This window comes from Sinohyriopsis cumingii, chromosome 4 (genome assembly GCF_028554795.1).
Source record: "Sinohyriopsis cumingii isolate HCF-2022 chromosome 4, ASM2855479v2, whole genome shotgun sequence".
Taxonomy (NCBI): Eukaryota; Metazoa; Mollusca; class Bivalvia; order Unionida; family Unionidae; genus Sinohyriopsis; species Sinohyriopsis cumingii.
Window position 1 is genome coordinate 38,830,395 of NC_142964.1, and position 13,195 is coordinate 38,843,589.

The 13,195-nt window shown below is 34.1% G+C and overlaps 1 protein-coding gene across 1 annotated transcript in view; it reads left to right on the forward strand.

Moving 5' to 3' along the window:
- The window catches only part of LOC149800955 (uncharacterized), a 126,589-nt gene that overhangs the window by 83,930 nt on the left and 29,464 nt on the right, over positions 1-13,195 (forward strand). Inside the window, exon 15 of the mRNA XM_089955032.1 lies at positions 4,049-4,268. Coding sequence (XP_089811158.1) covers positions 4,049-4,268 — 220 coding nt within the window. The remainder of the gene's footprint in view (positions 1-4,048; positions 4,269-13,195) is intronic.

A 13,195-nucleotide genomic window follows, 5' to 3' on the forward strand; every position in this document is an offset into this window, starting at 1 on the left:
TAATGCTTGTTCTGGTCCATGGTAAATAATAACCACCAATCAGAACTTAATGTACCTTATTTCTTGCATGACAAGCAGAAGTATTGGCAAAATAACATAGAAACTTCGCATAAAAGTGGTCATTAATTGATCTCTTTAGTACTTAAAAAGAGATTCTGCCAGGGTGCATAATTGTGTGAATCATGCAAAAAATATTCTGATTTGCACATTCAAAGAGCAGTGGTGAATGACGACTCACACAAAGTTCTTGTCACAACAAAAGGCAAGCCGCTAGTTGTATCACTTGTTGCGACATCTATTTTTCAGGTAGGCAACTGTTTACACATCTGGGTTCTTCAGCTTTACATGAATGGTTGTTAAACTAAATTTGGTTGGCACATAGAACTGGAACAGTACTTTGTCATAGTTTGAATTTTGCATCAAGGATGTTTTACAAATGTCTGTTTGATTCCGAGCATGGTTCATCTTTAGATGACAATTTTGTTCGACAAATACTGGCTGATGATAGTGAGAATAACAGTAATTTTTAAAGTTTTGAAACATATCAAATTATTGGAGTAGAGAAAGTGTTAATAGAGATACTGTTGAGTGATTTTGAATCTGAAAATGGTGTTCAAGTCTGATGTAAATGGTGGATCAACAAAAATAGATGGCATGCCTGGGAATTCCCCTTTCAGCAATATTTCAAAATTAAATGTAGAAAAGTCATAATACTGAACTTAATTAAAATAAAGACAATTAAAAGAACAATGTAATTTTTTATTTCTTTTCTCAAAACACTTAGCTCAGTTGGATCATGTGCTACAAACTATATATCCCTATCAGGGTTAAGATAATCTAATTAAAAAAAAATGAATAAAATGAAGATGAGATATTTTATTTTCATCAAAATACTGATTGGATAAATACAATTTTGGGAAGTGGCAGATTTCAACTGCACAAGTTTGTTACCTTGCATGAATTTTTAATATTTGTTTATACAGTGGGAGTCGATATTGTCAATAGTTTTCCTTCTTTACTAAGAAAAACAAAAAAACCATGGCTATTTTGTTTGTATTTTTTCCTACTCTCATGCCCAGACTTGTTGTCAGTGACATTTTCTTTAGGGCTGTTCCATTTAGACATACATGGTACCAGGGAAGGCAGTTTTTAAACAATACGTGCCTGGGTACTTTGATTTCACAGAGTTCATATTTAAATGATAAGAAATTTCTAAATTGCATCTATGGGTGAGTACCCCACTTTAAAAGTGCCTTCCCTGGGTCCCATGTATGTTTTAATGGAACAGCCCTTACACAAGGAAATTGCATTTTTTTCTTGTTTTGAAGATAACATTACAGTGTCTTCCAGATTTGAGATATCAGATTTGTAATAAGATGTTTTTAAAGCATTCATACAGTGCAAAACAAAGGGCATGGTTGCTAAAATGAGCCCTGTATCTGATCAAATGGAGCCTACCTTAATTGTCCTAAAATGTTGAACAAAACTAACGGACAACTAGCAGGTACTTTGTTGGAAAAGTATTTTTGCTATCTTGCCATTGATGAGAATGACTTGTAAATAAATGTGAAGTATGTCTCAGTGACTGTCAGTAAACTGCATACTCGAAATACAAACACTATGTCAACACACATACAAAGGCACCACCTACCACTAACAGACTTTCTAAAGATGGAAAGACCATCGAGATATATGTTTATCAATTATGTATTGTATCATAGAATTTGTATCATGAATCAAATGAATATGCAGCACAGGTGTATTGTTTCACCCCTGACATCCACATGGGTCAGAGAATATTTTGCTTTGGATTGATTTAGAAGTTTCAGAGGGAAACAGATTCTTTTGCTGAAAATGTTACTAATTTATAATTTTTCCAAAATTGAACTAAATTCCTTGATATCTTTGAAATGGTTTATGCAAAACAACTATACTTTTGCAGGAGGTTTCAAGGAAATGTACTGTTGGCTATGAATATTTATTATGAAAGTAAGATTTGATTGTAGTCACAGTCAATTATTTTATGAGCTATTGAACCAGTTTATGTGTATGAAGGTTGCTCATTGAATGAAAATAATTGATACAAAAACTTATGTAATTATTCAGCATAAGCCTGTGTACAGGTAAATTGTATGCATTGTTAGGCTTGAACCTAAAACCATTTTGTTTTATTGCTGTTGCACAGGTACTAGTGGATTTAATGGGGAGATCTTACCTGAGTTTTTATGGTGGGCTGCTATAAGAGAATTTTTATCAAAAACAAGGCATGCAGCATAACATTTTCATCGTTTTTAAATTTTCCTCTTGGATAGATCATTCATTAGATGTAAGCATGATTTACCGCTCTTACCACAAAAGTATAATGATTTGCCCAAATATTTATGGTATGGTCTATGGGAATTAAGTTAGTTGTCAGTGCCCATTATGATTAACATCCTTGTTACAAGATTACTATCCTGATGTTAACACAGTAATTGTAGCTATTGAAAACCATATTATGATTCAAATCCACCAATCCTCCTCACATGACTGTAATCCTTATGCTTACACAGTATTGGTAACAATAATACAATCATTATGATTTGTTATAACTCTTTGGTCTTAAACTAAGTAACAGACAAGAGTGTGAACCAACAAGCTTTGTAAAATTCAAGAAATAATTGATTTCCCTAGAATGCAGAGTGAAAATTTAAAAAGAACTTACAGTATTGTGAATTAAATCCCAAATAGTCTAAAAAGTTCTATCACCAGTCCTAATGAATAAAGTTGTATTTAAATCCCAGTCATGTTCCAATAAAAAATGTCTTCAACTCTGAATGTGTTGATGTGTCTGTAGTGGCATGTGATGTGAAAATGTGCCAACAGTCTTGATGAATCAAAGTAATATAATCCAAGATGTTCTTGACTGAAATCACTATAGTTCCAAATTAATGTTCCAGTCCAAGAATAGTATAGATGAGCACTTTATATTTCCAGTGATTAATAATTTGAATAAATGATTCAACCCAAAAGAAATACAGAACACTACAATAAGACTGATTTTATGCCTCAGATTTTAAATGCAAGATTGAGTAATTTCTCAAGTGAACAACATACAAAAAACTAAGACACAAAATAGAAACAGGATGAAGGTCAATAGTTCATTTCTTGAAAATTCTAAGTTGTCCACAAAATAAAATCTGTTACTAAAATTATAATAAAGAACATGGTAAACATTAGGTACAACAGGTTTTCCATGGGGAAATATCAGTGTCCTAGACTCAGATTAAGATAAGTAAGTTTACTTTAATAATGATCTGAATATTTAATCCACAATCATAGGAAGCAGTGTATTCTGTTGTTTCAAAATTTTTGCTGGTCAATTACATGAACTTGATTTTGGACACAGTAAAGTTCAAAATATGATTGTACATAACATGTAATCATGGAGAAAAAGTAACAAATACAAATTAAATTATACATATCAAATTGGCATCGACAAATCCCCCTCGTATAAATATTATCCCCATGCTAACACAGTATATGTAGTTAAAAATATCATTATGATTAACAGCCATAACTCCTGCTCACATGACTGTTATCCCAATGCTAACACAACATATGGAACAATAAAACCATCATTATAATTAACATCCACAAATCCCCTTACACTACTTTTATCCCAATACTAACTCAGTATTTGTAACAATATTGCCATCATTATGACTAACAACCACAAACACTATTCACATTACTGCATTACAGAGAAGGTCATGACAGTGACATTAAAGTTTCTGTTAGTCTATTGTGGGTTTTACTGCTGCATATGTTGATATTTGATTAATCAGAAAGCTTGTTACTTTATCAGACATGGTAAAACAGTTATACTGCTAAAATAATTGTTTTCTGGCTCTGGTAACACATTGACAATATTCACCTTGTTACAGTATAATTATTATTAGTCATCCTTCAGTTTGTTGGCTTAGTTGTTAGACTCAAGATTGAAAGGGTGTTGTGTGTCCAATTCAGCTACTGTGTCCCTCTGAATGTTATGTTTGTTTTACAACAGTATGACATGCTGGAGATAGTGGAGATGTTTCACACCCAGAAGAAGAACCAGGAACCTGATTCTTTAGGGAGTTCTCTCTCTGAAGAACAAGACACGTTTGAAGAGTTCAGGAGAGACAAGTTACCTCCCTTAGGAACCCGTGTACGACAGGGTCGCAGCTGGAAGGGGGGTAAGCAAGACTCCTCAGGGCCAGGAACAATAACTGGACATTCTAAACAAGGTAAGATTGATAGAGTGTGTTTTATGGTAGGGTAACCAACAAATTAGCACAAAGGAAAATCTGTTAGTCTTTCTGATGGCATGAAAGAGAGTTGAAAGACAGTTTGATTTCTGCATTGTTGATTTAAATATCATGTACTTCTGTTATTCTTCAACAAAAATGGTCTGCATGTGATTGCTTTGCATTAGTGTAATCCATTGCAGAGAATAGCATATCAAAATCCCAGTATAATGCACATAAAATTATGTCTGCTTCCAGTCTTTGTATGCAACAACTATACCACACTTTGCAGAGCAGTTAGAAATGGTCACATGGTACATGTATTTTCAGAATCGTCATGTGATCCTGTTGAAATTTTACAGTTCCATAATCTTAGCTTGGTATTTATACTTTCGCACTTTAAAAATTGATTCTGTATACACCTGGTTATAAGTAGAGCCCAGCTGCAGACTCCATAAGCCTAGATCTGCTGTTGCATAATGTGCCAGCAGATCAGGGTCAGTGCAGTTTGTTAGAAGTAATCAGTAGAACAAACAACATAGACCCTGATCTGCTGGTGCATTATGTGATGGCTGATTGGGATCTATGTCTGGTTGAGTATATATGATACATTAAAAGGTATATTTTTATTGGAAGTATAACACTTTCCATAAAAGAAACCTTCATATAAATACAAATGGAAAATACTTTAATTCTTAACAGCTGTTTTTAGAATCAAACGTTCATGTGAAAAATAGTAATTTGTGTAGATAGCTCACACAGAAATTGTCAACTAGTCAGATTCTGTTGGACAGTTATTAGTTAAAGGGGGTACTAAGCATTAGTTGTTCTGTTGGGATGATTTTGAAAACAAAGTACTGGCATAGACCAGATGGAGTTATCTTGAATTCTATCTGGGATTAGATATGTATTTTACCCCATGTGGAGACAAGCGCTCCCTATAATGTCATTTAACTAACATCGTCAATGCACATACAGTAATGTGCAAAATTGCACACAGATTTTCATTTTCTGCCGTGTTGTTCCCGAAATAGTAATGGATGTTGTGGATGGTGAGAAAACTAGAGTGTAATCATTGATTACATAGTTCACCAGTACAAACTTTTTAGTAGTTTTCAGTATTATTTGTAAACATTAATTATAGAAAACAAAATGTTGGTCCCTATAACAGGGCATAAAAGATATAAAGCAGACATTCCTTTTAGTGATATCAAAGTTGAGGTACTACAGTAAAACCTGTCATTCATCATGCAAGGATCAATCAATAATTTTATTATATAAATGCACTGTTGTGAATTACCACCTGCAGAATGCAACCATCAAACCATTGTAGCCACAACCACTTAGGATTGTCTGCAGGCAAAGGGCAAATTGTTCTCAACAATAATTCTTTGAATGACCACATTATAACCTTCATGATTTTCATTGCAATCAATGACCACATTATAGCCTTCATGATTTTCATTGCAATCAATGACCACATTATGTAAGAGTTTAACATTGTTTTATATGAGTTCATCGTGGTATAAACTGTCAGTTGCCGACTCACACGGCAAATAACGCCCGAAGGGCGTTATGTAAGCTGTGTGAGTCGGCAACTGACAGTTTATACCACGATGAACTCATATAAAACAACGTTAAACTCTTTTAATTGAAATTTTAATTATTTGTTATGTTATTTTGTTTGCATCATTAAAAAATATAAATCTTAATTGAGCGTAGTAATACATGTTTGGGGTTTTTCTGTTACGTAGCTATTTATAGCAGTTAGGCTTGTCCTGCTTGATCGTAACAAGGTCATCATAATACCAGTCCTTCAACCAACGAAAGCCCATGTAAGGAATTATAACAATGCTGACATGATTTTTATATTTTGCCTTAATGGACACATTTATTCAAAGTGAGAGCTCAATATTTCAAGTCACGATGTCATGGCTGTAAGAATGTATGCATTTGTAGACTGAATGTGATTTGGCAGATTCATCACTGTTCTGACACGTGAGTGATCTAATTTCGCAATTCAAAACCTATTTTCGTGTTTATAAACAAGATAGACTAATACATTTATGTGTATGAGGTTAGGTTATAGAAAGTCTATGATCAGTTTTGTTAGTTCAGACATACACATATACACAGATCTAATATAACTGAGTATTTATTTTATCCCTTAAGTTATTCCATGATTTGATTAGTGACAATGGTTTATAACCTGATCCCTCTCATCAAATCTGTGACATCATTGTTGAAAATAGACAGACACACAAAAGGACAGATGCAAACAGAGGCAAATGCTGATATAGAATGCTCCTTGTGGAAGAAGCTATGACTTTTTAACTCGGAGGTCCAAAACAGCAAGACAATTTAATTTGTTGAATTTTGTGTTTATTGTTTACACACTTTTCTAAGTATAGTGTAACAATAATTACAATACAGCAATATCACTATAAAAATGAAAAATTGTATGACACATTCATGTATTTACTACTTTAATATTTGTTATGCATTTTCTTAATTTGTCTATAATTATTCATTGAAAATTGCCATATAATAAAAACCAGGAGTTGTACATGATGTTTTGTAAATTATTATTCTAGCCTGGATAGATGAGATGGGGCACTTAACTTGAAAATCATGTATTTCCTTAACTTGTTTGCACTTACTCGTTTTAGCTGGAACTAAACTGGAATGGGCAGTTATTGAAATGACAGGTTGATTGTGTAATGAAACCTGTCATAGAGTTCATTGTACTATGTGACAGTGCTTGTAGGTGATTTTGAGCAGATTCAGTGCTAACATTTATTTGATTTGTACTGCTTGAGTTTGTAGTGGTCATTTTAACATTTTCTTGATTAGTACCACTTGAGTTTGTAGGGGTCATTTGAACATTTACAGTTGCATGAGATAGCATTGCTGAAGAGTCTTGAGCAGACAATGCTACATTTGAACATACATTGGAAAGAATGTTGCTAATTTGTTGTTTATGTTGAGTGCTGGGCCTTGTGTATGGTTTCATTGATAGTTCATTGGAGTGGTCAGACAAAGACGTAATGTGCCTAGCTGGAAGGTTGGCATCTGTCATTGCATTCAAACCTGTGGCACGAAGAGAGTGAGCAGTATATCTTGCAGATATATGGGCATTTTTGCATATGTCAGGCATAAAACAGCTAAATTGTCTCTTTCCAACACATATCTTTTTGTGTACCATATTTGACACAATTAGGGATTTTCAAAAGCATTTTTATCAGTGTGACAAAACAATGATTCAGCTTTTGGATTAATGCGTGTGAGGTAGTATTTTACTGACCTGACTGGGCAGTTTTGACCACCAGTTGCATACATTCTCTTGTCAGAATTTTCCTCCTTAGCATTTAAATCTCCCTGATGATTTTTTTGCATAGTTTGATGGGTCAGAATGACATATTCAGCCCCTGTTTCATCACACCTGATTTCAAGACTGTTGGGTGTTAATTGACTGTGAAATTGTAATCAACGAGTAACATAGTGGATGGACAGATATAACCAAATCCTGTATCTGAGTGTGATAGGGTTATCTTGCATAAGGTACTTATTGATTGCATACATGTCTGATGGAGGAGTAATGGGTTTGTGTTGAGTTGATTTTGATAAACCATTCTTTGTGTTAAACTTTAATTTTCCATTTAACATGTCATTTGCTTTTCTAAACTCAGGGTCTGTAACAATATTGATTTGACGACCACATTCAACCTGCATGTAGCGATTAATAGCAGCACGGACATTTTTTGATGTGTTTTTATGGTATTCCTCAGCTTGGGCTTCAGGGAGCATCCTCTTTCTTGTTGCGGTGACCTTGGGGGCTGCTTCGGCATAAAATATGGCTAACATTTGGGCCAAATGTGAAGACTCAGCTGACTTCAGATCAATCTCAATATTCTTCTCTTTGCACCATTCTGAAATTCATGTTTTTCAGCTTGGTAGTATCTAATTTTTTAACATTTAAAATATTTAGATCTTTGGGAAGAATCATTCATGCATTTCTTCTTTTCATTTTTTTTTATTATTTACTATTATATAAAAGATTGGTTACATTTTTAGGCTGTCACAAGTATTACTTTAAAGATAAAGTACACCTTATTCACTGCAGAGCAAGTTAAGTCTCATTTTTATAAAACAAAATGGCATGAATGATTTATAATTATTTTTTGTTGTTTCTTTTTGCATAAAAATTAACAAAATAATGCCTTTTCATAACATAATTTAAGAAAATAATAAGTAAGAGCAAATTAAGTATCAAGCAATGTTATTTTAAGCTTACATTGATGAACAGTCCAATATACTATTACTAATTATTATTATTATTATTATTATTATTATTATTGTTGTTGTTAATTTATTATGATTATTAAATGAATAAATAAATCTACCTGCGAAAGTGTTGTAGCCCCATTGAGTATTTTACTTCGTAGACTTTGAGTACCGCTGTTCAGATATGTTTAAGAGATCTTCCTCTTTAAGTGATTTGAAGCGTTTTGGTTTGTGGTCATCCTTGTTGTCAAATGGGAACGGGACTGGTGTTGGTTCATTCAAACTAAATGGTAATTTACTTTGTGATTCTTCCACTTCAGAAGGCTCGTCAGATATGAATGGGTCAAAATTTTCAATATCTTCCTGCATATAATCTATCTGATAAGGCAAAGTTAGCGAAAAATCTCCAAATTCTGACATATCAGTTTCAGCGTTGGATAGTTATAAATACCGTATACTGGTGACCTTGACCTAGCGCATTTCAAACATTTTTATCCGTATTTTGAACAAATTTCCCCAAAGAAAGAATGATTTTATTCATAAAAGATGAGAATTATCGGTTGCTTTAGTCTTTAAGATTTAATTCTTTTTGTTTAAGTTGTAAGAATGTTCTTTTCCTTTATTGCTTACATCGTGTCTGCCTTCACTAGCAGTGTTTATATTATGCTGTACACGTGACTCTATTTATAGAAGTGGGTATTCTTAGAAAAGTAGTTCTCCTTACAGTTCATACAGAAATGAACGCAATTCATTTTGATCATGTGGTAAGATTCTGACCAATGGAAATGTTACTTTCCTGTACCAGCTACTGGCATTGCAATTATAGCCTTCATGATTTTCATTGCAGTCAATTACAACATTATAGCCTTCATGATTTTCACTGCAGAAAATGACCACATAATAGCCTTCATGATTTTCACTGCAAATAATGACCACATAATAGCCTTCATGATTTTCACTGCAGAAAATGACCACATAATAGCCTTCATGATTTTCACTGCAAATAATGACCACATAATAGCCATCATGATTTTCACTGCAGAAAATGACCACATTATAGCCTTCATGATTTTCATTGCAGTCAATTACAACATTATAGCCTACATGATTTTCACTGCAGAAAATGACCACATAATAGCCTTCATGATTTTCACTGCAGAAAATGACCACATTATAGCCTTCATGATTTTCACTGCAGAAAATGACCACATTATAGCCTACATGATTTTCATTGCAGTCAATGACCACTTTATAGCCTTCATGATTTTCATTGCAGTTAATGACCACTTCATAGCCTACATGATTTTCAATGCAGAAAATGACCACACTATAGCCTTCATGATTTTCACTGCAAATAATGACCACATTATAGCCTTCATGATTTTCACTGCAAATAATGACCACATTATAGCCTTCATGATTTTCACTGCAAATAATGACCACATAATAGCCTTCATGATTTTCACTGCAGAAAATGACCACATTATAGCCTTCATGATTTTCACTGCAAATAATGACCACATTATAGCCTTCATGATTTTCACTGCAAATAATGACCACATTATAGCCTTCATGATTTTCACTGCAAATAATGACCACATAATAGCCTACATGATTTTCATTGCAGAAAATGACCACATTATAGCCTTCATGATTTTCACTGCAAATAATGACCACATTATAGCCTTCATGATTTTCACTGCAAATAATGACCACATTATAGCCTTCATGATTTTCACTGCAAATAATGACCACATAATAGCCTTCATGATTTTCACTGCAGAAAATGACCACATTATAGCCTTCATGATTTTCACTGCAGAAAATTACCACATTATAGCCTTCATGATTTTTATTGCAATCAATTACCACATTATAGCCTTCATGATTTTCACTGCAGAAAATTACCACATTATAGCCTTCATGATTTTTATTGCAATCAATTACCACATTATAGCCTTCATGATTTTCACTGCAGAAAATGACCACATAATAGCCTTCATGATTTTCACTGCAGAAAATTACCACATTATAGCCTTCATGATTTTCACTGCAGAAAATTACCACATTATAGCCTTCATGATTTTCACTGCAGAAAATGACCACATAATAGCCTTCATGATTTTCACTGCAGAAAATGATCACATAATGGCCTTCATGATTTTCACTGCAGAAAATTACCACATTATAGCCTTCATGATTTTCACTGCAAATAATGACCACATAATGGCCTTCATGATTTTCACTGCAGAAAATTACCATATTATAGCCTTCATGATTTTCACTGCAGAAAATGACCACATAATAGCCTTCATGATTTTCACTGCAAATAATGACCACATAATAGCCTTCATGATTTTCACTGCAGAAAATGACCACATAATAGCCTTCATGATTTTCACTGCAGAAAATGACCACATAATAGCCTTCATGATTTTCACTGCAGAAAATGACCACATTATAGCCTTCATGATTTTCACTGCAGAAAATGACCACATAATAGCCTTCATGATTTTCACTGCAAATAATGACCACATAATAGCCTTCATGATTTTCACTGCAGAAAATGACCACATTATAGCCTTCATGATTTTCACTGCAATAATGACCACATTATAGCCTTCATGATTTTCACTGCAGAAAATTACCACATTATAGCCTTCATGATTTTCACTGCAGAAAATGACCACATAATAGCCATCATGATTTTCACTGCAAATAATGACCACATAATAGCCTACATGATTTTCACTGCAGTCAATGACCACATTATAGCCTTCATGATTTTCATTGCAGTCAATGACCACTTCATAGCCTACATGATTTTCACTGCAGAAAATGACCACATAATAGCCTTCATGATTTTCACTGCAGAAAATGACCACATTATAGCCTTCATGATTTTCACTGCAAATAATTACCACATTATAGCCTTCATGATTTTCACTGCAAATAATGACCACATTTATAGCCTTCATGATTTTCACTGCAGAAAATGACCACATAATAGCCATCATGATTTTCACTGCAAATAATGACCACATAATAGCCTACATGATTTTCACTGCAGTCAATGACCACATTATAGCCTTCATGATTTTCACTGCAAATAATGACCACATTATAGCCTTCATGATTTTCACTGCAAATAATGACCACATAATAGCCTACATGATTTTCACTGCAGAAAATTACCACATTATAGCCTTCATGATTTTCACTGCAAATAATGGCCACATTATAGCCTTCATGATTTTCACTGCAAATAATGACCACATAATAGCCTACATGATTTTCACTGCAGAAAATTACCACATTATAGCCTTCATGATTTTCACTGCAGAAAATGACCACATAATAGCCTTCATGATTTTCACTGCAGAAAATGTCCACATAATAGCCTTCATGATTTTCACTGCAAATAATGACCACATAATAGCCTTCATGATTTTCACTGCAGAAAATGACCACATTATAGCCTTCATGATTTTCATTGCAGTGAATTACCACGTTATAGCCTACATGATTTTCACTGCAGAAAATGACCACATAATAGCCTTCATGATTTTCACTGCAAATAATGACCACATAATAGCCTTCATGATTTTCACTGCAGAAAATGACCACATTATAGCCTTCATGATTTTCACTGCAGAAAATGACCACATTATAGCCTACATGATTTTCATTGCAGTCAATGACCACTTTATAGCCTTCATGATTTTCATTGCAGTCAATGACCACTTCATAGCCTACATGATTTTCACTGCAGAAAATGACCACATTATAGCCTTCATGATTTTCACTGCAGAAAATGACCACATTATAGTCTTCATGATTTTCACTGCAGAAAATGACCACTTCATAGCCTTCATGATTTTCACTGCAGAAAATGACCACATTATAGCCTTCATGATTTTCACTGCAGAAAATGACCACATTATAGTCTTCATGATTTTCACTGCAGAAAATGACCACTTCGTAGCCTTCATGATTTTCACTGCAGAAAATGACCACATTATAGCCTTCATGATTTTCACTGCAGAAAATGACTATACATTTTTAAAGTCAGATATTAAGTAAACTTTTCCTAGGCACCAGTCCAGGACAAGTTCATTTTTCATATTTTACAACAAAATCAGGCAAGCTTTAATTTTCATCCTATAATCACTTTATCTGACCATTGATGCCCTCTGGGCATACTGAATGCTTGACTCCATTCATGCTATCTGGGCATACTGAATGCTTGACTCCATTCATGCCCTCTGGGCATACTGAATGCTTGACTTCATTCATGCCCTCCATGCATACCGAATGCTTGACTCCATTCATGCCTTCTGGGCATACCAAATGCTTGACTCCATTCATGCCCTCTGGGCATACCAAATGCTTGACTCCATTCATGCCCTCTGGGCACACTGAATGCTTGACTCCATTCATGCCCTCTGGGCACACTGAATGCTTGACTCCATTCATGCCCTCTGGGCATACCGAATGCTTGACACCATTCATGCCCTCTGGGCACACTTAATGCTTGACTCCATTCATGCCCGACTCCATTTATTAATTCACATCCTGTGTTACTACAGTAAATTGTTCACAAGTTCTATTACTACTTGAATGCATATTGGGATAAGTGTCCA